General features: G+C 38.7%; 1 protein-coding gene across 2 annotated transcripts in view; it reads left to right on the plus strand.

Moving 5' to 3' along the window:
- Tafa2 (TAFA chemokine like family member 2) overlaps positions 1-26,910 on the plus strand; it is a 452,112-nt gene that overhangs the window by 386,904 nt on the left and 38,298 nt on the right. For both annotated transcript variants that reach the window (XR_005976475.1, XM_041676392.1), the window contains exon 3: positions 25,839-25,991. Coding sequence is in view for 1 of the 2 variants with exons in the window: in XM_041676392.1 (XP_041532326.1) it covers positions 25,839-25,991 (153 nt within the window). In the remaining variant the exon portion in view is untranslated. The remainder of the gene's footprint in view (positions 1-25,838; positions 25,992-26,910) is intronic.

Consider the following 26,910-nt stretch of genomic DNA (forward strand, 5'->3'; position numbering starts at 1 on the left):
CACATATTCACAAGGCAGAAATCAGGAAAGACTGAAACAAAGCTGCCATTTGGAGATGACAGAAGAACATACTAATGTGGTTGCCTACATAAGACCTATACATGAACAGGCCAATCGATATGCCAGCAGGAGAGCAAATGGGCTTTCTGGGCCCCTGGCTGAGCAGACTTTGGCTGTTGATTGCTGATGGGAAAAGGAGAGTCAGTTTTCTTTATTGGCATGGTTCATGGTAGCATTGCCCATGCTTCAGTGGATGGGCCTACACCCTTGCTCACCCAGGAAGCATTAACTTTACTCGATTTATGAGAGAGAGAGAGAGAGAGAGAGAGAGAGAGAGAGAGACAGAGAAGGGATGAAAAAGACAGAGAGGGAGAGGGAGAGAGAGGGGGAAGAGAGACACACAGAGAGAGGTTTGGAGTTTATGGAGGTTCCAAGAGAAGTTGAGGGGGGGAAAGTGGGAAAGTAGTAGCAAAATATATTTCATTCTTCTATAAAATTACCAAGGAATAAAACAAAACAAACTACAAACATAGGTCACTGAGCCCTGTGTATTATACCTGAGTTGCTGATTATGGAGAATAACCATGAGTATAATTTGAAAGATAATCTTGAATTGCTTTATTGGCTTTTTGTCCCACTTATTGAAGCACATATTTTTTTAGAAGAAATTTTCTGTTAGTGATTTGAGTAGCTTCATATCTAAGACTGGAAGTGGAAATTTTTCCTATCTCGGCACGTATCTATTGTTCATTTACTTTGATCTAATGAATATTTATTTAACAGCTCCTTGGGACCACAGTCAGGAAATTTCTGTGTCAGTACAGGAAGGCAGATATTATTATAGAGTTCAATAGAAGCCCGAGAACAGCAACAGGACAAAAGGAGTTGTCAACTCCCTTAATTTTATTACCAGAAATAAACTCGAGTCTGCCTTGTATGGACATGTAAAGTCAAATCCAATTCAAACAAGGCCCTTCTAACCAAAATAGGCAAATGTTATTTAACAACTGTATCCACAATGGGTGCTAATTTTACACTTCTTACGGTGCCCCTTCACGACTTTGATTTCATATTTCTGATTGATCTCATTCGGGCCCTGAGCACTTCAAACTTCCTTGCCTGGAGCTGTCTATCAAGTAGCTAATGATCCGCATGCACCACTTTTTGTAAGAAGTTTTCAAACAACTTTTTGACCCTTTGATGTAAAAGCATGTGGAAAAATAAATATGTAACATATATTTGCATAAATTCTCCAAGAATAAATATTTTCTCCAGGCTTTCTGATTAAATTTTGGAATCTCCCTGCCAAAAAGATGCAAGTAAATATCAACTGCACTTCTTCAGATCAAGAAGTAAAGCCCTGTGGAATATTCCTCAGGGAGATTGCTTTTAAGTCTCAGATGAATATCTCAATTAAATAGAAAACAAATATAAGCTCACTATATCACTGGATCACATGTACTAATGGTGATTTTAGCTACAATATTTCCTGAACAGTCCCCGGATTACAGAAGAATTTTAATTCTCATGACGAAAGACTAACGAAAAATCTTTGCAAACATAAAAAAATTACAAATATTATATATTTCCATTTTTATCTAATTTGCTAGCAATTGTTTCAAAGCTAAAGTGAAATTGCTGATTTTAACTGAGTTCTGATTATAATTACTGTTGTTTTAGTGTAAATATCTTGTTGATTTGGGACAGTTGTAAAATTCACTGATATTTTGGTAGAAGTTGATAACTGTAGCACAGAGTTTTTCCTAAAATTTCCTAAATAACAATTTTAAGATATAGATATAGACACATATAACATTATCATATATTATATAAATTACATATTGCATATGCACATATACAAGTATACAATCGTATAATATACAATATTATATATAACATATCATGTTACATAATATAACATATAGAATATATCATATATCATAACACATATCATGATGTGGCATATGATATATATTATACATAAATTATGTTTATATTAAATCTAAAAATAATTTTATATATTGCATTTATATCTAATTATATTACACATATTATATAAATAATAGTTTATTATTGTGTACTGTCTTTTGGTTATTTGAAATGTTATTTATTTATTATCTTTATCTATTAGATATATTATACATATTAGATATATCTATTAGATATATTTATTAGGCAGGCAGGTTAATGTTTACCTGTAATCCAGCACTTGGGAGGCTGACGGATCACTATGTCAAGGCCAGCTTGTACTACATAGAGAGGTCCTGTTTCCTAACAGCACAGATAATAACAGTAATGTCTGTGATTAGGAAAATAGTAAGTCTTTTACTTTGCCTGAGCCCCTGGAACACTTGCACATGAGCAGCCCCTCTAGTCTGGAGCACGTTAAGTTAGGAAAGGTGAAAAAAAAAAAAAACCAGTTTGGAATATGGTGATCTTCTGGAGTCTGTTACTTCTCCAGAGGGAAGGCGTGTTTAACAAAATAAACTCTGAACATTGTCATTAATGAAACCAAGTGTGGCCGCTTGCATCTGCAGCTGCAGACGAGTACCGCCGCCTACAACTTCTTTTTATCCTAGCCCAGTTGGAGGTAGATGAGGCAGCCTGAAGACAAAGCTGGAAATCCTGTCAAATTTGTCTTTATCCTTACTTTTTTTTTTTCTGTCTCTTTTCTTTTCCACAGTCCCCCTCCTTGTCCTTCTAGTCTCAGGCTCTGGCTTCCCAGTCCGAAGAGGGTAGGGATCCAGTAATGACGGACTTGCACCTATAGATTGATTGGTTACTTTGCCACTGAAATGCGCTCACACTGCAGTGTTAACCAGCCAGCCTTTGATCCCTGCTTATCCAAGAGGCTTCTTCTTCATTAGAAAAGCTTTATTTCCTCTGCAAGCAAGGGAAGAATTGTTTCTGGAGGGTGAGGCTGACAGAGGCTCTCGGGAGCTTCTGAAATCACAGTTGCCCTATTCAAGCAAATTTGATTTACACCTGATGATGTTTTGAGCTGTCCAAGCAATTGATCAATGGCTGGGCCCTGGGAAAGATACATTGCACCAGATACTCATGAAAAATGGCATGAAGACTGTTTGTGGGTTGTTGCAGTAAAAACCATGGCTGTTGCTAGCAGAAGAGACTGACCAAACTCCGGTGAAACAAAAGGCAGGAACAGCCCAAATATTAGTTGAAGTATTGATAAAATAACTACAGCATATTAAAGGAGAGAATGATAGAATTATGCTACCATAGCTTGTGTTTGCTAATTAGTAGTTACCAAAGTTAGGCTTCTACTGTCTCACCGATATTGAAATGGATTCTCTCCCTATGTCCTTAGGTCCCCCAATCTGTCTCTGACAAGGTTTGTCTAAAGCTGGAGCTTAGGCTGACCTCAAACATATGATCTATGTGCTTTGGTCTTCTCATTGCTAGGATTGTAGCTTTGTACTAAAACACCTGGCTCCTGTCTTTCTTAACTTTCAAAATGATGACTGCGGATTTCTTGAGAAAGGCATGCTGACTTTTGTACTAGCAAGCAAGTGCCTGGGAGAAGTTGTACATATCAAAAGGGGAATCAAAATGATTCTAAAACTAGATGAGAGCATTTTTGGTCTGGCTTCTGAATGAGAAGACTCGTTCTTCTAGACCGGTCTGGGTAAGACCTGATGTGCCTGCATTTCAAGGCTCTTCTGCATGGCCCCTTTCAGCACAGCTATAACTATTGGTATTTGTTCTCCTGGGCTCCTGGCTGGCCATACTGTGCACAGCTTTGTTGAATCAGAGGAGTGAGGCAGGTTGCCAAAAGAGTAAAGAAAATATCCAGAGATCTAAGTTTTATTGAAACTTCCTAACAAGGGGTCCGGTGGTAGGGTTTGGATGTGCAACTCTCGTGCTTTCTTCAGTACTTCAATTGGTCCTTAACCCTTTCCTCCATGTTGCCATCCAGTATCACAGACAGGGGAGTGCTTAGAGTTAACGTATACATACACAGACACCAAGATGACCTTGCTGCATTGTGTGGCTCACATCCCAAGGAGCAGCTTTCCTTGGTAGACAGATGAGCACACTCTCTGTTCTCATAAATACCTGGGTCCCTCTTTTCCAGCATTCTTTACAGTGGAGCTTACTGCTCACAGACTCTATGCTGGGCATACTTCCTGTGCCACTTTGTGGCCATGCAAAAGGATGCCTCATAGACATGGTGTTTTATGCGTTGTTTTTCTCAATTTATAAATATATGTGAAACATCTCAGGGAAAGGGTTCAAAGGGGACACTGAAATTGATTCTTGTGGTAAGAAGTTTATTGGAAGAGTTGATGCCATTGGCAGACAGAAGCGTGACTGAGATTCAAAGGAATTCAAGTCCTCATGACACAGATAGCAAGGAAGTGTGGTGGGGGTGGTGGGAATACGCCCAGCAGAGCCCCCCTTGTTCCAAGTTCCCCAGGAAGGAAGGAGCTGAGCAGCAGGACTCTGCACCAGGCTGTCTTTGACTTCTTGGCAGACCAAACGGCAGGAAAGGGGCTGGAGAAATGTGTTGCCTGCCAGTGATAGTCTTATTTTATTTTTTGAATTTAATTAATGCTTTTTGTTGTTGTTGTTTATTTCTGAGGCTATTATTTAACTATATTTCTCCTTTCTCTTTCCTCTCTTCAAACCTTTCTATATACACCTCCCTGCTCTCCTTCAATCTCATGGCCTCTTTTTTTCATTGATTATTATTGCATGCATATATGTATTAGTATATACATATATTCCTATATATAGCCTATTGAGTCACTGTAATATTACTTGTGTGTGTGCTTCAGGGAAGGCCCTTTTGCACTTGAAAACTAGTGTTCTTTTCTGGGAAGGACCACTTCTGCTCGCAGCTTTACTCAGTTGCCTGTAGCTCTCTGTAGAAGGTGGACTTTGATTTCTCACTTGAGAAATATGTGCACCTAGGGAATCTCTTAGGACATTGCAGACTCATTGGCCTGCTCTTTGTACAGTGCTTGCCAGGGTCTCTGAGACTAGAGGAGGTGTGGGCTATGCAGATATTGTGGCCTGGCAGTATTCGGGTCTGGATTCTAATTGTGTCAAATTTAATCTGATTTCTGTCATTTCTTGCATAATTTCTGTGGGTTGAAATTGAATATATGATGGTATTGGATGGCCATTAATGTGAGCTTTCATATTGTATCTTTCCTTATTTGATGTCCTTGAATAGATTGCCAAGTTGATTATTATTTGTATTTTTAGGTAGAAGCTTTTGCCTTAAATTATGAAAGCACTGTATTACGTTCTCTTCACTAATAGAGATATTATCATAGAGAGGAATAATATTCAAAGTTACAAAGGCACTTTGTACGAGTGATGGGAAGCTGCTTATGTATTCTCTTGTGCTTTTCAGAGAAGAATGGCGTTGGCGTATCATAATAAAAATTCTCTATCCCACTGAGGAAATCTTCCCCCTACAGACTAATTTTAGTCCTTCCAAGCTTTTATCTTGTTACACCTACCAGTGGAGTTCGTAGGAGATTAATCCCCAGAAGCACCTTTCAAACCCTGTGTGTTTGGCTTGGAATAAGACCACAGTTAGCAAGGCAAGGCTTCAGTGCAGTAGATGGGGTGAGCTTTGGTTATGGCAATTATCTGTTCCAGCCCACACCCAAACAGCTCAATTTAACGGCTTGGTTTCCAGCACTGCTCTTCACTGCAGATCATTTTTACTCTCAAATAAACCATAATTTAGATGATAAATTAAGTGGTCACTTTGGATGCGCCTCTCCGAATCTGGTCTCTTCTACCAGTTCCTAGTGAAAGTCTATCTCCTCCTTCTATGTGGCCTTCAGATAGGCAGCTGTTGATTCTCTCTCTCTGTCTTTGCACGCACACACACACTGAGACACACATGTGTGTGCGTGCATGCACACACATACACACACATCCTTAAGAGAATTCTGTCAGTTTAATGGTGATTTAATTGATCAACACTAAAGCGTTATTCTAGGAGGGAAATTTGTTTATAATGTTGCATGGTTTACCACACTACTTGCTCACAGTGAACACTGCTCGGCATGTTGATTTGGATCAGGGCTTCTTTACTCACAGGGCTTAAGGCCTTGAATTTTCAAAAACAATTATAGGGTGGTGACCTGTTATTTATTTATATGATTTGAAAACATTACTTTTCTTAAAACTCACATTTCTCAGAATACCATCTTTCCCGGGAGTTTCTGCAAGCAGAGGATAATCAGTAAAATTATTTCTCTTCCTTTAATTGTCTAAAAAATTCCCAGAGTTGGGTACAAGGTGAACGGTGATGGAGGAGAATTGTCCCTCTAGCTAAAACTGGACATTTGTATTTACATTTCTCGAAAGAAGAAACTGAAATCAAGCAATTAAAAATTCACCAAAAGCAAAGTTACTAAATGAGAGGGTCAGGTGACTCAGATCCAGGGCGATGCCTTGAATCTGTTGCCTGCTTCTCTGCATCCGTGCCATGATGTGTTCAGTGTTTGTCTTCTCCAGGAGAGCGGGGAATTGTTTTTTGCTGTGTCTAGCCCACAATAGAAATTTAATCAGTAGTAAAGAAGTGGATGGTAGAAGTCCTACAAGACAGGAAGAGGGAGTGAGAATGGAGGAGGAAGTGGAGGAGGCAAATCTGAAAGGCAAAATCAAGGCTCGTCATCAGACTTCACCAGTGTCATGGTGACAAGGTGTCTTGGGTGAGAAGTCCAGCTAGAACTGGTCTCATGGCAGGATGGTTGGAGAGTCAGCTTTGTGGCAGAACAACACGGTGGCTTTTCTTAGCAGCCCAGGGACATAATGCACAGAAACAGTTCTGGAACTCCCTTGGAATCCAGTAAACTGTAGGATGAGTGCTTACAAAATAATCTGCAGGGGTCAACAATGTTAACTCCTGGATATTCAAGATCTCATTCAATCCCCACAAAAATGTTAGGAAAATACATTCTTTGTTCCCCAAGGCCTTGGAGTATGGTGACTGCAGCAAGTTCATGCACAGTAGCAAGCCTTACAGTTCGAGTTCTCCTGACCTTGGGAGCGAGTTCCCAGATTTAGAGCAGATATGAGGGTTGTGGATCGCTGCATCTGGTTCCATCAGTTGCTGGATAAAGGCTCTATGGTGATAGTTGGGGTATTCACCAATCCGATTACAGGAGAAGGCTAGTTAGTGCTCCATCATTGCTAGCAATCTTAGCTTGGGTCATCTTGGGAATTTCCCTAGTACTAGTTTTCTCCCTAACCCTAACCCCATAGTGGCTCTCTCTGCACTCACTCATAAGTAGACATTATATGTAAAGAAAGGGATAACCAGACTACGATCTACAGTTCCAGAGAGGCTAGGTAACAAGGAAGACCCTAAGAGGGACATATGGATCATGCAGGGAAAGGGAATTAGATGAGATCTCCTGAGTACACTGGGGGAGAGGGATGCGTTAAAGGAGGGAGGATGGGAGATAGGAGCAGAAGGGAAGGGGATGTTCGAGAGTGGAGAGGGATAGAGCGGGAGAACAATGAAAGAGAGATCTTAATAGTTTATTAAAAATCATTATTAATTCTCTGAGAATTACATGCTTTGTGTTTTGATCATATCTGTCCCTCTCCCACATCCCCTTCTAGATCTGCTTTCCCAGTTCCATACCTGCCCAGCCTTGTGTGCATCCTCACTCGCTTTTTAAGCCTGTTTGGTCCAATGATTGATTCATGTATACTCTTGGGTGTATGGCCATCCATTAGAGTGAGTTACCCCACAAGGGGCCACATTCTTAAATAAAAACTCTCTCTTCCTCAGCAATGGGCGGATCTTTCTGCCCACTTCCTCTCTCTGAGTCATGATTTTTTGAAAGCATCTTTAATACAGAAAACATTTTTAAATTAAGTTTATTTTTCAACTCTTTTGTAAGTTATTTATTTGCCTTGCTTATTTTAAATTTTTTGTTTGTTTTGTTTTTTCCTTTTATTATCTTTAAAACTCCTTGAAAGCAAGAATAATTTTCCTTGTGGTTTTATATAACCATGATATAATAATGCAATGCCTGACACTTGTCAAATGGGGAATAAATTTTTAAACTATCAATGAATTGGTCATGGTTTCACAGTACGCAGTGAAGTATAATCAAGGATACCAGATTCCCTAACATGTTAACCAGTGATTCATAAATGATTTTGTTGGAGAGCACGGTATTTTATTTTTCTAAATAAAAAATTTGTTTATATTATGTATGAGAGTGTTTTGCTTGCACATGTCTTCATGCACTATATTCATTCTTCATACTTGTAAAGACAAGAGGGGGCTAATTATCCTCAGACACTACTAGTCCAGAAGATGGTGAACTGCCAGACGGTTGCTAAGAACTGAACCCAGGTCCTCGGAAGATGAGCAGTAAGTACTTTATCCATTGAGGATTCTCTCTAGCGCCTATCTACCTCTTTCTTTGCTTCTCTATTCTAATTTGAAGCTCAAATAAGAAACAAATCCCAAAGTTGTTTATAAAGAGGCCATTTGATGAAGCTACCAATAACATTAAATAAAAGTTAATTGGTATGGCTGTATATAATCCTTACTTGGTCAGTGGATACTACAAGATAATGTTTTTCTACTTAAAGGGATACTAGTATTTTTTCCCTGTGTGAAAAGAAGCTTTGTCTTTCTTATCACATCATCCAACTAAGGATTTATAGCCTTTGGATCTAGAGTGACACTCAGAACCTGGATGTTGCTTATTGAAATTGCTGTAGTGTAGAGGAATGATAACCCAAGTTTCAATCTCTGTGAACAAAGCAAACGGTCCATGTGTGAGGAAAACCTCTGTTAGATTATAACTGGAAAGCAAAGTTTGATCGATTTTAACAATGCTGGTGTCTTCTGCTTATATGTATCTTACTGATGTCTAAGAACATTCCCTCCATACCTATATAAAAAAAAAAACCTCTGTACACAGGACTATTGTAGGAGACTGCTTTTTTGTTTCTGGCTGTTCAGCCCTGAATTAACCATACAGAAACAATTAATTACAACACTGCTTGGCCTATTAGCTTATACATATTTCTAGCTTACTCTTACATCTTAATTTTAACCCATTTCTATTAATCTGTGTATCTCCACATGGTTGTGGCATACCGACAAGATTCTGGCTAGCAGCTTGCATCTTTCTCCCCTGGAGGCTCCACAGTGTCTCTTAACTCTGCCTTCTTTCTCTCAGCACTCAGTTTTGTTTTTCCCACTTACTTCTCTTCTTCCCGGCCACAGGACAATGCAGAGTCTTTATTCATTAACCAATAAAAGCAGCACATATACATAAGGACCTCTCACACCATTGGATATGAAGTTATTAATCTGCCAAAAGATATACAAAAATCATACAAACTTGCTCATTTTTCATAGAATGATTATCTTTTAAAATTAAATAACTCTGGTACCAATATCCATATAGACTTGTACATAGCATATTATGTATCAGATTTTAGAGCTGAAAAGAAAAGCTGAGATTTCTGATTTCTATACTGCAGAAAAAGAAAGTCTTGTCTGGACCAATTTGAGACAAGAAGCAAGATCTTACAGTGTTAGAGCCCAATGCCTCCTGGTTCTTCCATTGAATAAGCTTTGGTTGGTTGCACTGAGTTTCTCCTATGACACAGAAATACTTTAAGCTATTTTCACAATTTATTTGTTTTCCTCATGATAATAATTATTCTACTATCGTATTTGGGCAATTTTCATATGTAATAAATTATAACCTTGAGAATTGTTAAGTTTAAGTATGGGGGTGGTGGTCAGGAGGACCATTTTTTTCTGTTTTCTGTTTTATTTAATTCAGCATGACTGTTTACAGCTTTTTAAAATTGATTTTCTATTGAGCTCTACATTTTTCTCTGCTCCCCTCTCTGCCTCTCCCCTCCCCTTCAACCCTCCCCCAAAGTCCCCATGCTCCCAATTTCCTCAGGACATCTTGTCACTTTCTACTTCCCATGTAGATTAGATCTATGTATGTCTCTCTTAGTGTCCTCATTGTTGTCTAAGTTCTCTGGGATTGTAGTTTGTAGGCTGGTTTTCTTTGCTTTATGTTTAAAAACCACCTATGAGTAAGTACATGTGATAATTGTCTTTCTGTGTCTGGATTACCTCATTCAAAATGATGTTTTCTAACTCCATCCATTTTCCTGCAAAATTCAAGATGTCATTATTTTTTTCTGCTGTGTAGTATTCCATTTTGTAAATGTACAGGAAATGTTCAACATCCTTAGTCATCAGAGAAATGCAAATCAAAACATCTCTGAGATTCCATCTTACACCTGAAAATTGGCCAAGATCAAAAACACTGATGACAAATTATGCTGGAAAGATTGTGGAGTAAAGGCAACACTTTTGCATTGCTGGTGGGAGAGCAAGCTGGTACAACCCCTATGGATGTCAGTGTGGTGATTTCTCAGAAAATTAGGAAACAACCTTCCTCAAGACCCAGTAATACCACTTTTGGGTATATATCCAAAGGGTGCTCAATTGTGCCACAAGGACATGTGCTCAACTATGTTCATAGCAGCATTGTTTGTCATAGCCAGAACCTGGAAACAACCTAAATACCCCTCTACCAAAGAATGGATAAGGTCCGGAGGATCTTAAGATGGATTACTGATATAAAAAAGTGTGTTAGAAGAGTCATCAAGACAAGGGACAGACAGAGAGAGACAACAGCATAGTGGGGAGGGCTCCAAGGAGAGTTCAGGCCTGGTACCAGAGATAGACAGCAGGGCTGAGTCTCTGGAGAGAGGGTTCAGTGTCTGTGAGCAGGAGTGAGAGACCATTCTTAGATCTTTACGAGAATCAGGGAAGTTTCTCAGGAATGGCCAGCAGCCAAGCTTGCTGATTCCAGGCAAGAAGCAGGAATGAAGGAAAGGGCAGGATGTGTCCCACCAATTTTTCCAGTGTCCCCTTTGATGTTAACTCACTTTCTAGATAAAGTTCCCTGGTGCTAGGATCTTCTGTTAGCTTGGGAGTTACAAACACTGTCTTAGTAAGTGACTGTGAAAAGGTGAAGATCTTTGCATGAACACAGCTGGATTCTAGCATTATGGTTTTATAGAAATATTAACTAATGTGCTTAATATAAGTAGATAGTTAAAGATAGATACAACAAGAGATACAAAGGCTTTCTGACCTCTATTCAGGGCTTATTTGGTGCTGGAGATTTGTCTGTATTTTGTCAATCATGATTTAAATAAATGCTGATTGACCAGGCAGGAAGTATAGGTGGGAAAACCAGACAGAAAGTAGAAATGATGCAATGAGAACAGGAGAATTCTGGGAAGGAGGAAGTTGATTCCTCCCACTCCTGCCCAGACCACTGAAGCAGCAGGATGTGATCTATCTGCCTTACTGAAAAAGGTACACTGCCATATGGCAAACATAGATCAGAAAAATGGGTTAATCAAGATGTGAGAGTTAGCCAGTGAGAGGCTAGAGCTAATGGGCCAATCAGCTTATAATCTATGGAGACATATATGTGATTTACTTTGGGACTAAACAGTTGTGGGGTACTGGGCAGGACAAAAACCCAACAAACAAACAGACCTTCATGTTACACTTATTGAAATATGATGTGGTTTTCCATTAAAGCAAACACACACACACACACACACACACACACACACACCACGCATAGCAACAAGGAGACATGAACAATTGTTTTCCCAATTTCCAGTAAGTTCACCTAATACTGGGCTGAAAAATTATTCAATCTATTCCTTATGCCCTCTGTTTTGGAAACTTTTATAATTAATCATGTGTTTATGCATTTATTAAGCATAATTACTTCCTACTATAGATTTCAAGCTTTGTAACAAATAAGGACTCAGTGGTGAAAATCATATTTGCTCCTTAGATTTAAGTAGAGAGAAAAGTCAAGATTTATAAATGTAAGCATAGAGTTGGCAATGTATCTCAGTGGAGGAGGCCTTGGGTTTGATTCCCAGCACCTTCTCTCTACAAAGTGAGATGTTACAGAAGTAACTGAGTGTCTCTTAGGGAAGAGGGTTGTTTAGTCTCTTTCAGGTTTAGTAGCAGCTTTGTAGAATAGATAATGTGATGCCCCAAATCTTGAAGGAGGAGGTAGGATCCCAGGGTTACAAAGGAGATATAAATTCAGAAAAAAAAATGGGAAGGTCATTCAAGCAAAAACACATATGAAGGTGTGCTCTGTGCAAGATTCTGAAGGTAGTTTTCATGGCTGCAGTGCAGCCCGAAACAGGTGTACTTTAGAAAATGAGCAAACAGAAACAAAACCAAAAAGTGGCCCGAGAGAAGGATGCTGAGAGTTTGAACCTACTCCATAAGTGAAGAGTCAACATGGTACTATACTATTGAATTACTTTTAGAAAGGCCTCCTAGCATGACCTTTGTGGGATCTGTATATGTAAAGAAAATGTAGAGAAACCAGAAAGAACATTCATGTGTATGAAAGGAAGTGATGCTAAGGATGCGGGTGAGACAAAGTTGGGAAGGTGGGAGGGAGGTAAAGGCGGTATCCTAGAGGCAGAAAGAGAAGAATTTGTTAGTCTGGATAGACCTAGAGCTTAAGAAAGCAGAAGTTTTGGTATGTTTTTGAAACTTCAGCTATATGGACTATCATTTTTAAAGGCCCTGTGTTCCATTTTGTTAAATGGCAAGGCCTGACATTGTTGTTCTTTTTTCAGTTGTGTGGGAAGGGGGTGCATTCCACAGTGCACAGGTGGTCAGGGCAGAGCTTTGTGGAGTTGGTTCTCTCTTTCCACCTTTGTGTATGTGTTAGGGATTGAACTCTCATTATCTATAGCAATGGATAAACTAAAGTCACATTTTAACATCACTTAAGTCACTTCTGTGCCAAAGGGTCTGGCACACACTTCCCTGCCTAGAAGGGACTTGGAAAGTATCTGTGAACTCAGGAGTTCTGTGAGCCTTACGAATTCATTGTCTTTTAAAGCTGGGAATCCTACACCACTCAACCTCAGAACCCTCAGTTGAATTGTTGCTTTTGTGACATTTTAGACATGCTTTTATGGAACTGGCAATAATCAGCTAGCTTATGCATAGAGAAATACAGATCATCTTTATAGTGAAAATTATACCATGAAGCTTAGATTTGTGTTTCTGTACCATTAGGAAATGAATCTCAAGTACAAATATTGTAAACTCCATCTTCAGTTTCTCATTGTTCAGTGACTTCACGGAGTTCATTAGTTGGATGGATGGAATTAAGGGTCTGTCATACTTCAAAGTTCATTTTCTGTTAGCTCTAACAGATTGTCCTCATTATAGTAGAATTTAACCACTTCACAAAGCTGTGGAACTGTTGAACTGGAAGCAATCTTTACACTAATTTACTTGAAATATATCCCGCTTTCCCCAGTTTGTAGATAAGAGATAAGAGACCTAAGCATTTATCCACATCTAATTCTCCAGGGGTGGACCCCTGTGCAGGAGAATTCAGGTCCCTTCCCTCTGTATGTTTAATCCTTCCATTTCCCTCAAGAAGCATTCAAGTTTCACTGTCTCATACTCTATAACACCTATAAAGATGCTACTAATCATAAAAGACTTATGTGCCTAGTATAGTCTTTGGGAATTAGGAATGATCTAATTTTTTGTATTTTTGTACATTTTAGGATTAAACAGAAAATCCACTTTCAATGCCTGCCATTAGAAAAATTATAAATAAATTATGCAACATTTCCAGTAACAAATTATATATGCCTGATAGACCTATCTCTGTAGTTGTAAATTTTGATGGCCTTGCAAAATAAATTTTCCATATGAGGTACACATAGGAGGTATGATCAGGGGTTGACAATTTGCTGGTTCCTACTTCAAAGGTGGAAATTTGTCTCCTGGAGAAAGTGATACTAGAGAATACATCTGTGGGATAATTGTTTTTGTATTTTTTTTCTTATTAAATAAGAAATTGTGAAGACAGCGCATGTTTGGGGCAAGGAGAGACATCACATCACCTCAGGAAAGAGGGGTGACATTTGAATTCTGTTCTGCTAAATATTTCCAGGAACTCCAGAAGCTAGATGAATCACATGTCGGTTTCCACAGGACAGTTGTGTGATTTATGTTTCAATTTCTACATGCTTTAGCTATCATTGCTCCGACACATCCTTCACAGGGAAGTCTTCACAAATACAAGTTGCTGATAAAGGGATCATTGTTCCTTATATTCACTATCCTGACATAAATCCTTATTTAAAATGCATATAGATGGTGTGCGTATCCTTCTGTGTGTGTGCTGCTTTTATTGGTTCATGAATAAGGCTATTTTGGCCAATGGCTTAACAGAGTAAAGCCAGGCAGAAAATCTGAACAGAGATATATATAGAGAGAGTAGGTGGAGTCAACAAGATGTCCTGTGGTTGCCAAAGGAGGAAGACCAGAACCATACCCGTTATCCACAACCTCGTGGTGATACACAGAAGAGTAGAAATGGGTTAATTTAAGATGTCACAGCTAGCTAGACATACGCTTGAGCCATCAGCCAAACAATGTTGTAATTAATATAGTTTTTGTGTGATTATTGGTATCTGGGCAGCTGAGAAACAAATGAACAGTCTCTGTTTACATATATAGAAGGAAAAGTTTTGTGATTGAGCCCAAGTCTAAGCTGAAAATTTCTTGTAGGACTGAAGCTCCTCCTCACTTCCTCTCTGTGAATCATTGGGAACGCTCAAGCTGAGCATTTTATTACCAAACAATGTTCTGTTAAGTTAAAAGTTCTGAGTTGTCATCATGTACTGACAACTTTTCTTATTCTAATATTTTAATTTCATCCCCCCCCACGACCTCCTCTGAAGCAATTTTAGAAAACAGAACTTATAAAACTGCATTGTCACTTGGCTATTTCCTCCCTAACCTAATCATCCTGACTTTATAAATTGTGGAACTTTGGAAATTTCATTCTGCTCTTTAAATGACCATTTGCTTTTAATTAGATTGCTCTGGCATGAGAATCTAAAAATACACCTTCTTTTCTCATACTAATGAATAAAACTGAGAAATTAGCTGTCTCAAAAAGTTTTTGTTTCAGCACATTTTTTTTTTCCACTCAAAGTGATTTACAGGAGCCTAAATGCACTAACTGGCCTGTATTTCAGGTGACCACTGGTGCATGTAGGCCAAGCTTTATTTCCACTTAGAAGGTATAAGACAGACTCTCCAGGGATGCCCTGGAACTGGGCGAAACTATTAAATAGGAGTATATGAAGACAAACAAAATTTCAGAATCAATGAGACAAATCCGAATACAAATAAGAATTGAAGTCTAATGGAGAGGAAAGCAAGCGCTCACAAATTCACGACTCGATGCTAAATTTACTCTTTTGTAGCTAAGTGTCAGAGTGAGTTTTTTTCACAACCCTCTTCTGTCAACACAATTATGTGTACAGAGAGTTTTTGAAAGGTGGAATTAGAACTTCCATAAAATGTAGCAAACTTTCTCTAATAGCTGCGTCTTTGTCGCTTCTGCGCATGTCGTCATTTTGATATATGTTAATTTTACTGGTGGTAAAAATTGAACAGCGTTAACACCTAAGTAGTTATAGATCACTTTCAAAGAGTTTCACAGGACTTAGCTTGTTCAGTCCGCAGAAGGACACTAGGAAGTCAGCATAGGAATCAAACCCATTATTTGCAAAATAATTGAACTCGAATAAAGCTCTATCAGAGTATAGGTCAAGATGGGTTTGAAATCAAACATTTCTGAGTGGATACCCATGTTCTTTAGAGGTTACCAAACACGTGTCTTTCACATTTGAAATTTTAATCTGGGCTGTGTGTTTAGAGTACCACAGAAGAACCACCACAAGAAATCATTAAGGCCATGATGTCTTGAGCAGGGTGAATACTCTAATTTGCTGTTCCACCTTGAGAGCTTCAACATAGCTTTATCTCAGTTTCTTCCTCTGTGGACTGGGGATAATAATAATTTCCTATTTAGTGTTTTTTGATCAATAAGTAGTAGACATTTAAAAATGTTAACAAGTACTACCAATCTGCAAATAGTTTCCAGGCTGGATGAGTTATTTTACATATAGAATCTGGTATACATATTTTTGCTTTTAAGTATTAATCTTAAGTTCTGTAACTATGACAAAAGGTGAAAGATTCACATAAATATAATTTCTATGTAAACTCATTTCATCTTCATTGTATTTTTGGTTGGGTTCACAGGTAACAAATCAAACATGGCCATATCATGTGTATGTTGCACACTGAATGCTACTAATATATATAATTCTAAAACTCTAGACATATAAGCCAGGTTCTTTTGACTTGTGCTTTTTGTCCTGGAAGTGCATCTTTTCTTATCATAGAACAGCAGTTGGAAACAGAGCGTTTGGCAAAAGCCTCTCTAAACACCATGCCAGAATGTGCTAGTTCCAACAGCAGGTCAAAATGTTAGGATCTTAAATTGTGATGCAAAAGATTCTTTGAGGACACACTTCTGGGAGCATCATAAGGCCAAAGGTCATATTTCTCAAGTGAGATGTGAAATCAAAACCTCAGAAAATCTGGCAAGCTTTGTATGCTGTGTTAAGGATTCTGAGAAACCCATATGTATCTGATGTCATTTCACAGAAGTCTAGAAGGCATTTCTGTTTATGTAGTTTATGATTGAAGGGAAAACATCACAAAGGTGTGTGTGATGGTCTGTGTCGGTGACTTTGGAATTGTGACATGAAGAAAGTTCTTTTTTTTTTATTTAAATCTTCTCCAGGGTCTTTCATATTTTCATATGATGCTAACTGATCTTCCATGAAGCCTGTTTTGTTAATTTGGAAAGCCTTAATATTTGATTAGATTAGTTGATCCTGAGCTTTGTCTGAATCTACATAGAAAATTCTCATCTGAATTTCCTACCATCTCATTAACCTTTTAGAAAAAACTACAGGCACCAGTGTTCTCTTCTTAAATTGCTTATTTTCCATTTATTGAACACATACACATGCTGACCTGTGTACATGAAAAATTAGTCTTTGTCTCCAAGAAGTATCATAAGAGAAAGTTAAGATGCATAGCAAATGATTTGTACATTTGCAAATACATATTAAGGCAAATTAAATTATTCTAGATGTTTCCTTTTTTAGATATCTCACTTTCCATACTGTGTTTCTCAGCATTTAGAATATTGAAAGTAGATATTTTTCTCACAGCACTTTGAATGCAAGGTTATCTATCTATCTATCTATCTATCTATCTATCTATCATGTACCTTTGTATCTTTGTATGTATGTATCTATCTATCTGTCTATCTATCTATCATGTACTTTTGTATTTTTGCATGTATGTATGTATGTATGTATGTATGTATGTATCTATCTATCTATCTATCTATATGTATGTGTTTATGTATGTATGCATGTATCATCTGTTTATCATCTATCTATCTATCTATCTATCTATCTATCTATCTATCTATCCATCTATGCCACAGTACATAAAAGCAACTTGCCCAGTCTGTGTAATGTTATCTGTATGCATGTTTTCAGGGCTGACCATTAGATACTGGATAACCAAATCATGTGCTCTTTCCTGAGGAAGACAATTTCTCCCACTCTCAATATTCCTTAGTTGTCTGGTTGAGGTCTCTTGACTTTTCCTGGTTCATATTGGCATGTCTATTGATGTTATCCTTGTTCATCTCATGTTTATACAGCCATGTAGGTGAGACTTTCTGACATTCCTAGGAAACACAATCTCAAAGAAAACTCCCTGATCCTCTGGCTCTAAAAACCCCATTCCTGGATGTTCAGTTCCAGCTATCTGATCCATCTCCTGAAAGTTACATTCTCCAAAAAATTCTATATCTCTTTTCGTTTTCCATTAAAAGTCCCCAACATAACAATTCTCTTCCTTCTGCTCTGTTTTCCAGGCTAGCATCCTGCACTCTTATTTTCTGTTTATTCCCAGGTCTGAGATATATTCTCTTACCATCACCCACCATACTCTGATATGATCAGACTACACGACTCTCTGCATTTGTGCGTGAAATTCAGTATCCACTCACTTTTGAGGGACTTAAGATACTTAAAAACATAATCATCACATTTGTTAAAGCTCTTATTTTATTGCCTACTAACTATCTCCATAACACTCTTAATTCTGGTAGTCAAAAAATCAAAACAACTCTCATTGCCTATTCCAAGACCTATGCCTGATTAACTAAGCTGTAATTCTTATTAACTTGGTTGTCTTCAACCCTTACACCCTCTATTCAACATGTTCCCTTTCACATCTCTTCTTCTTTTTCTGGATCTCAAAGACATCTTGTCCCAACTTGACAAGACATTTCTGCGTTTACTTGGGCACTTAAATACCCCCTCATAGCACATGTTTTTTTTTTATTATTATTTATTGAAGATTTCTGCCTCCTCCCCGCTACCGCCTCCCATTTCCCTCTCCCTTTCCCAGTCAACTCCCCCTCCCTCATCAGCCCAAAGAGCAGTCAGGGTTCCCTGCCCTGTGGGAAGTCCAAGGACCTCCCACCTCCTTCCAGGTCTAGTAAGGTGAGCATGCAAACTACCTAGGTTCCCACAAAGCCAGTACGTGCAGTAGGATCAAAACCCAGTGCCATTGTTCTTGACTTCTCTGCAGTCCTCATTGTCCGCTATGTTCAACAAGTCCGGTTTTATCCCATGCTTTTTCAGACCCAGTCCAGCTGCCCTTGGTGAGTTCCGATAGAACATCCCCATTGTCTCAGTGTAGTCATCCTCCTGGATATTAACCTTCATCATGCGATGAAAGGAGACAGAGACAGAGTCCCACATTGGAGCACCGGACTGAAATCCCAAGGTCCAAATCAGGAGCAGAAGGAGACATAGCAGATGTTTGAACAGTCTGAGGTCTGAACAGTCCTTTCCACGGTTTTTCATCATACCCCTCACTTCTTCAGGTCTTTTGCCTGGGACCTACTGAACTTTATCCTCACTCTCAAAAGCCTCCCTCAGTATGTAAATGACCTTTCTCTGCACTCTCTCTTAGGGCTCTTCTGAGCCACTGATATGGAGACTGTATCCTCTGTTAATTCTCTTATCCTCTCAGCATTTTTCTCAGATCAGACTGTCAAACCCCCAGATGATGCTGTCTAACTGGATAAAAGGAAACCATCCTAAATGTTTTTGATATATCTTTTGAAATGGTCTCATTTGCCTCTTCTGGCCTACAGAAAGTCCCCCCCCCCTTTTTTTGCTGTACATAGTCAGTATAAGTTTCATGTGGAATATCAACCACTGCTCATTGTACTTAAGATCTATCTGTATGCCCCCTCTTGCCTCAGACTCTTTACAGCATTAACACTCCATGCATTATTTCCACTCAGGTTTCCCATTAAAGAGCTCTTGAAACACCTCCTTTTCCCACCCACCAAACCTGAAGACATTTTCTAGAGCAAGACTAGCGGAATGACTTTACTTATATGCCACCATTTCATCAGCCCCACTATATTTTTACACTGATGGACACTTTCCTAGGTGGGATAGACTCTTTCTCCAGGACGCATGAGAGAGCACAAGAAGATACTCCTACTCTCCTACCTCAAATTGTTCCTATTGCTGTATCTTCCTCTCTGCTATCTAACCTGGACCTGGCTTCATTTCTAAGGTATTCGACCCCTGACTTCCTCCTGAGTTACTAAATACTCCTTTCCCTTTCTTTCTAGACTCAGTCCTCAGGACACAGCACATGCCCCTCTTGTTCTTGAGCAGCTTAGCTCATACTTAAGCTCAAACTGCCCTGGCTATCTCTTCTAGTTCTTGTCTTCCTTTGCTGATGGGCTCTTTCTACTTTAAATCTTTGAATTGATGTTTGGAAGGTCCATCACCATATGGCCTTCCTCTCTATTGCTTCACTTTCCCTTTCTCGTCTCCTTGCTCCTTTTATATCTAAATAGACAAAGTCTACACTCTCTTGCTCATAGTACCTTCATAAACCTCATCTCCATCTCCAGTTCTCCTTAGATCTTGATTCTGGTGATCGTCTCTATTTGTCTAACACCTCCCATCTCTTACAACCTAAATAGTAGGGATCATATCAGGTAATTTTGGCTACTCTAACAGTAGCAAAGGTACCACTGTTTAGGGGTAGAGAAGCAGAGTCATCAGTTGAAGGGAAAGGATGAGTTAATAACACATAGGAGTCAGTCAGAAGGTTTATGAGGGGCATCTATTCAGTGGAGAAGATGAAAAAAGCAGTGAAGTGGAGGACCCAAGAGTATGCCCGGGCTCTTTTAGAGTGGTCAGCAATGGTGAGTGGACTCTGACTGGTCACAGGGAAATTGGTCCTGAGGATTTGTGAGACAAGACTTGAAAGGTGTTTAATCTAGGTGTTAAGCGGTAGCTGGTAAGTCATGGCAGTTCCAGGTTGTGTGGACCATGCACAGAGAAGTCAAGCCTATGAAATAGAATATAGAGCCAGCCATCAGAAGATTAGGAGTTCTGACATCAGGCTCTGGGGCTCGCATGAATTTAGGATTCTATTCCTTTTTGATAAAATGATCCAGCCTTCTTGGGAGAGACTTCTAAGGAGCATTACAGTATAGCTACTACACTATATCTCTGTTTTCCTAATCATCAAAATTCCACCATCCTAAATAATCTCTAACCACACAGACATTCTGTTCTACCTGCTCTGTAAACTCAGGCACTTTTTATTTCTCATGATCTCTGTAAGTGACCATGTCTAAACTAATCCCTGTGAGGTTCTACTGCATCTTCTCAGAAGATTTCTATCTGTGGACACCTACGTCATGCTCTCCTTTTTCTTCTGAAAATTTTCCCTTCCTTCATAGGAATAATAGATGAAATCAAGCCATTCAAGTACCCCAGCTTCACCTTGATCCGTTGGCTCCCCTGCCCACCTCCAGACCCACATCTTTCGCCTTTAGTCCTGCTAATGTTCTTTCTGTCTCCACAACACCTTAATGTGACTTCCCCCTGGCTGCCTTGTATTTCACTTCCTTCTCCCTCCTTGAGAGGATTCTTTTTCAATTGCCCATTTCCTTCCTGCACGCACTGTCATTTTCTCTCTCCCTAATAGACAGGCCAGAAAATAAGAGTGCTTTTTTTTTTTTTTTTTTTGGTTTTTTCGAGACAGGGTTTCTCTGTGGTTTTGGAGCCTGTCCTGGAACTAGCTCTTGTAGACCAGGCTGGTCTCGAACTCACAGAGATCCGCCTGCCTCTGTCTCCCGAGTGCTGGGATTAAAGGCGTGCGCCACCACCGCCCGGCTAAGAGTGCTTTTTTTAAATATCCATTTACAAATTTCTGTTGGTTTCACAGGCTTTCTATTTTTCTATTCTCTTCTCCCATCACAGAAAACTGTTTTGAAAGAATTTTTTATTATTCTCTCTACAACCTCACCTCCTATTCGCTACTGTATTTACTGGCAGTATGCTTCTGTTCCCTTTGTAACAATCCTCTACTGTGCTTACTTCAAGAATGGTTTTACTTTTCTCCTACCATTAAACATTTCTTGTGCCTAGGCTAAGTAGTCAATATGTGAATATTCTCATTGTCAAAATGATAATAGGTAGCTTATAGAAACATCTACTATAGGACAGGCAATGTTCTAAACATGTTCTACATATTACTTCATTTCATCCTTAACCTGTAGATAATATTTCTAATGGAGATGAAGAGAACTATTATCTGGAGGGAGTGGGTACTTTGCTTCAGGCAAAACAGCTACAGAAAGGAGCTTAGATTGGAATCTAGCAACTATGTTTTTAATTTATGCTTTATCTACTACACTTACTTTTAATTTTAATTGACAAAATTGCCTGCATTTGTCTTGTACATACTTATATTTTAAAATAAGTATGTTTTTATAATTGCTGTGTTGAATCAATTAATACATAAATTTTATTATGTAGTTTTTTGAAATAAAACTTAAAATTTATTCTCTTAGATATTTTAAACTGTAATAACCATGTAATATAACTGATCTCTTAGATTTTTGTCTCCCTTTACAAGCGTTATTTGCTTCTCCACTTTAGTGCCTAGTAACTATTGTTATACTCCTCTGAGTTAAACTTTGTCATATCATACATATTAATGAGATCATATAGTACCCTTCTTTGGTTCCTGCCTTGCTCCCTTAAAGGAGCAGTATTCTGGAAGTCCATCTGTGTTGTAAAAAATGGCAGGATCACATTATCTTTATAACGAAGGGTACCCTTTTGTTTGTATGTCTTGTCTCCTGCTGATGGACACTTTGTATATATGTCTGGTCACCTGCTGATGGATACTTTGGTTGATTCAGTTTCTTGGCTTTATAAATAAAGGTACAGCGACCACAGAAGCTCAGTGTTTTCTTCAATACATGAGTATCATTTCCTTTGAATGTGTGCTTACATTGGGATTTCTAGATCATACAGAAGTTCAGGTTTTGTGTCTGAGGTTCCTGCATACTGTTTTCCATAGGGCTGGAATGTTTATTTATGTTGGGGTTGCTAGATCATATGAAAGTTCAGTTCTTGGGTCTGAGGTTCCTGCATATTGTTTTCCATATGGCTGGGATCATTTACATCCCCAGTGACAATAACCAAACGTTCCTTTTCCTCCACATACCAACACTTCTTAGCCTTTGCTTCTGATAATAATTGTTCCATATGGATGACATCTCATGCTTTTTGACTTATACCATACTAGTAATTAAGGATATTGAGAATTTTCCTTATTTTTGTTAGCCCTGTCTACATCTTCTCTTAATGAGTTGTCAATTTTAAATTTGGCCATCTGTTTTCTTGCTTTTGAGTTGTTTGGGCTGCTTACATATATTGGATATAATCATTTATTATTATTAGCCTTTTATTTATTATTATCACCTTTTATGTAATATTATTCTATTCCACAGGCTTTTTCTCTTTTAATTATCTTTTGCCACATAGTTTATTGAATTTGCTATAATCTGTTTTTAAATCTTTGCTTTTGTTGGCTGTGCTTTTAAAGTTGTATCTAAAAAAAAAAACAAATAATGCTCAGACCAATGTCATAGACATATCTTGTGTATGTTTTACTCTGATAATTTTGCACTTCCAGGTCCTTCTTTTAAGTCTCTGGGTTCACTTTGTGTTGCTTTTTCTATGTAGTGTAAGGCAAGGGTCTAACTTTATTCTTCTGGGTGTGCATGTATCACAAGACCACTTATTGGAAGTACTGCCTTTTCTCTTCACCTGTTCGTGATGTCTTTGTCAGAGATTTATTCCCTTTGCTCAAGATTGCCTTAGCGATCCAGGGTATATTACTTTCTAAATGGACAATTACTTCTGTTCGTTTAATTGGATCTTCAGCAGGTCTGACAGTGCTGATCAATCCCCGCCGTCAGATGTATTTTATTCTGTGCTCTTTAGTGCTCTTGTTCTTTGTGCTTTCCCTTGTCCCCACTAGCTGCCCTTAGTCCTGCTGTCTTCCACATCACATATGCCCCATTAGTGCTCATTTCCTTTTCCTCCCCTGGGTGGGTCACATCCCCACAATGCTCTTCTTCAGTTTCTAGTTTTCCATACAACCTATAGACTTAGGGATCTCAGGGTTGTGTGTGTTTTCAGCCCAACTCTTTCCTGCAAGCTCCACTTCATGAATAGTCACTTTATTTATACATAACATGATGGCTGTATCAACCTTGTGCTTAGCAGGGCCAAAATAAATGTAATTCTCCTCTCCCTCCTCCTGCCTCCTGTCAACCCTGCCCCCTTTTCAGATACTCTCTATTAGACCATTACCTCTTTCCTTTGTGTTTGTTTTTGTTTTTTGTTGATAGCTGCATTTTGGTTTTTCAAGACAAACTGAGTTTCTCTTGGTAGCCCCTGCTTTCCTGGAACTTGCTCTGTAGACCAGGCTGTCCTCGAACCTGGAGATCAGGCTGCCTCTGCTTCTTAAATGCTGGAATTAAAGGTGAGAGCTACAGCCCAGGAAAACATTTTTTCAGTTTCAGAAACAGGCCACTGCCTTTCTTTTCTGCGTTTTCTCTTTCTCTAGGTCTTCATAAAGGGTGCTGCTTCCTTCTAATTCAGCCTGTCACTCACACTAAGTCTACTCTAGAGAATGCCCTGGAACTTTCAAATGTAGATGAGAGTCCCCCCCTCCCCCTTTGTTACTCTCAACCACATCTCTGTAGTGGATTTCCTTCAAATATTTACTGACTTCATAATGTACTTGAGTGTTTATTATTTGTTTTCTTCCCGGCAATGTAAGCTCCCTGAGGACAGGAAACGTCTTTGTCCTGTTAATTCATCACAGTTCCAGTACTCAAAGAAGTTTGTAATGTGTGGTAGTCACTCATTTTAACTGTCACCAAGTACAGTGCAACAGGCAGTATCAATTGTGTATTATAACAGAAACATGGTATATTTGAGAAGTTAAGAGTGAGTGACTCAAGCTCAACGAGGGGAACATTATAGAGTATAAGAGGTTCAGGCCAGAAGTCTGGGTCTTATATATTTTAGCTTCGGTTTCAATACATGCAGTTGACTCAAACATAGAGAACTTCTCCCACTGGCATCTCTGGTGACACGGCTATCCATGGTGTTGGAGATTGCACCCATTTTCTAAGAACTGTCACAGTTTCTAGGTCTCACATGGAGGGATAAGAAGTTATGTTATATAAGATTTTCATCTCCAGAAAAGCTTAGGTGAGTTAACTGCCAATTCCATTGTTCATCTCTACCAGGCAGGTTGATATAAATGCATAATGATGCATAATGCGCTGATCTTATTTATGGGGAGAGGAGGTTCAAAGTATTAAACTATATATAGTGTTAAACTATGTAGTATATAGTATTAAACTATAGCCAATTCCCTACCCATTTAAATTCCTATCTTAATGTAACATTAAAATGTTTTCTTGAAGCATATTCTTTTAGTAGATGCTTAATTTTGTTTTTAAAAATGCTCTGAATCTCGGAACTTTGTGACCTGTCATTTTAAGGACAATGAGTTAAAGAGGAAATGTGGGGAGAAAGCAATTCTGACGTAGACAAACTCGAGTCCTTTCAAGGCATGTCATGAGATTCCGAATTTTCAATCATCCCCAGAGGTCTGTCGCGCGTCTTACTCTGAGGTTGGACAAGTGGTTCTGTGAGCTTGGCGGCTGATGATACTGGCTTTCCAGGTGGCTGGCTTCCAGACGCAATCCATGCACGTTCTGCCCGCAGTTGTTGCCATTCGGTGGCGGTTGTCTCCTCAGGCAAAATGGAAAGAGGAATGATTATGGGTCCCGACATTGGCTGGAACTTGTAAGAAAATGGTGGTATTTTTTTAGAGTCTTCCAATTCGTTTATTTCCAGGGAAACTGGGCAGAATATTCTGAGGCTGCGGTGTTCACACAATGTCACTGCTTCCTGAAGGGGTGTCCTCTGCCAAAGCCTCTCTCTCTATGCTGAGAAGGCTCACGACTGTTACATCACCCTGCTGCGATTGTATGACTGGCCTCAACAAGCCTACTATAAGGGTACCACTTCCAGGGATTTATGTTCTGGTGATTAACACATTGAAGAGAGAGGTATGAACTGCACAAATAAATACACTTTTACAGAATTACAGATTGCTTCTCTATTTCAGATTCCTTTAACAACTCATTCTAATCTAGTCACTAATTGTTCCTGCTTCACCAATTATTTACTGACAGAAATGGTCTCAGTACATTTAGAAAAGAAAAATCAAATCTGCATTAGGGCCCCGACATTATTGTATTTCTGGTTCTTTGCTTGGCAGATCTATAATACGGCTATATTTGAAATATTTCTCATTGAAAACAGGAAACAAAGAATCCAAATCTTCCTCAACATTGTTTTCTCTTCTGTTTCTGTTTGCACAGCTCACCATGTTAAGACGGGAACTTGCGAGGTGGTGGCCCTGCACAGATGCTGTAACAAGAACAAGATAGAAGAACGGTCCCAGACGGTCAAGTGCTCCTGCTTCCCTGGGCAGGTGGCAGGCACCACACGAGCGGCTCCATCTTGTGTGGATGGTGCGACCTCTTTCATTGCTCACTCTTACAACATCGTCAGAACTGGAACCCCACTATACTGCTGCCTACTGAAGTCACTTCCAGGGGACCACACCGTAGATCACATGGCAGAAAGAAAGTTACCTGGGGGGGGGGGGGCTTTGTGTGACACAAATACCTCTAGCTAGAGTTAATCACATCTCACATAGTTCTGTTACAAAAGCATTATAATGAGGTTCCAGTTAGTCAATGTGCTTCTGATATTGTTGTCATAAAATACAGATTTCCTGGTAGATGGTAGATACATAAATTACTTAGGAAATGCAAGATGCCTATAGAGGGTTAAGTAATATGTGTTCAAAAACCTTAGACAGAATTTAAAAATAAGAGAAAAAATTCAACTCCATGTGCATGAATGACTGGCTGCAAACAAAATTCACATAAAATGATTTCAATGGAGATGGATGTAAATGTTGGTTTTTTGTTTGATAGTTCATATTATTACAGTAGATTACAAATCTTTGTGTGAGGCTAGTAATTGTTACATCATAAACAGTAATTTTTATGTGGAATATTTTTTTGCAAAGAAATTGCTGTTTATGATAAAGAAAAAGAGAAAAACATATTAAGTTTACAAACAGTCTCCCGATTTTCAGCTTGCTCATGGGGAGCATTCCATTGACTTTAAAATATTGATTCATCTTGGCGTGGGTATAGTTTATTATGTATTTATATAAATCAGTGCAGAGTTTTTTAATGTATTAGTTTCATTAAGTCTATATTTTCTCTTGAAATAACCTTCAACACAGTGAGTAAAGTTATTACTTTCTGTTGAACATTTAGAAATTTATTATCATATATCCCATATTAGTTGTCCTTACAGTGGTAAAATAAAATTTTATATGTAAAAGAAATCTTTGAAAATACAAAATAGATTAGT

Source organism: Microtus oregoni, unplaced genomic scaffold (assembly GCF_018167655.1).
Source record: "Microtus oregoni isolate MIOR12 unplaced genomic scaffold, Mior012 000001F_ref0000356, whole genome shotgun sequence".
NCBI lineage: Eukaryota > Metazoa > Chordata > Mammalia > Rodentia > Cricetidae > Microtus > Microtus oregoni.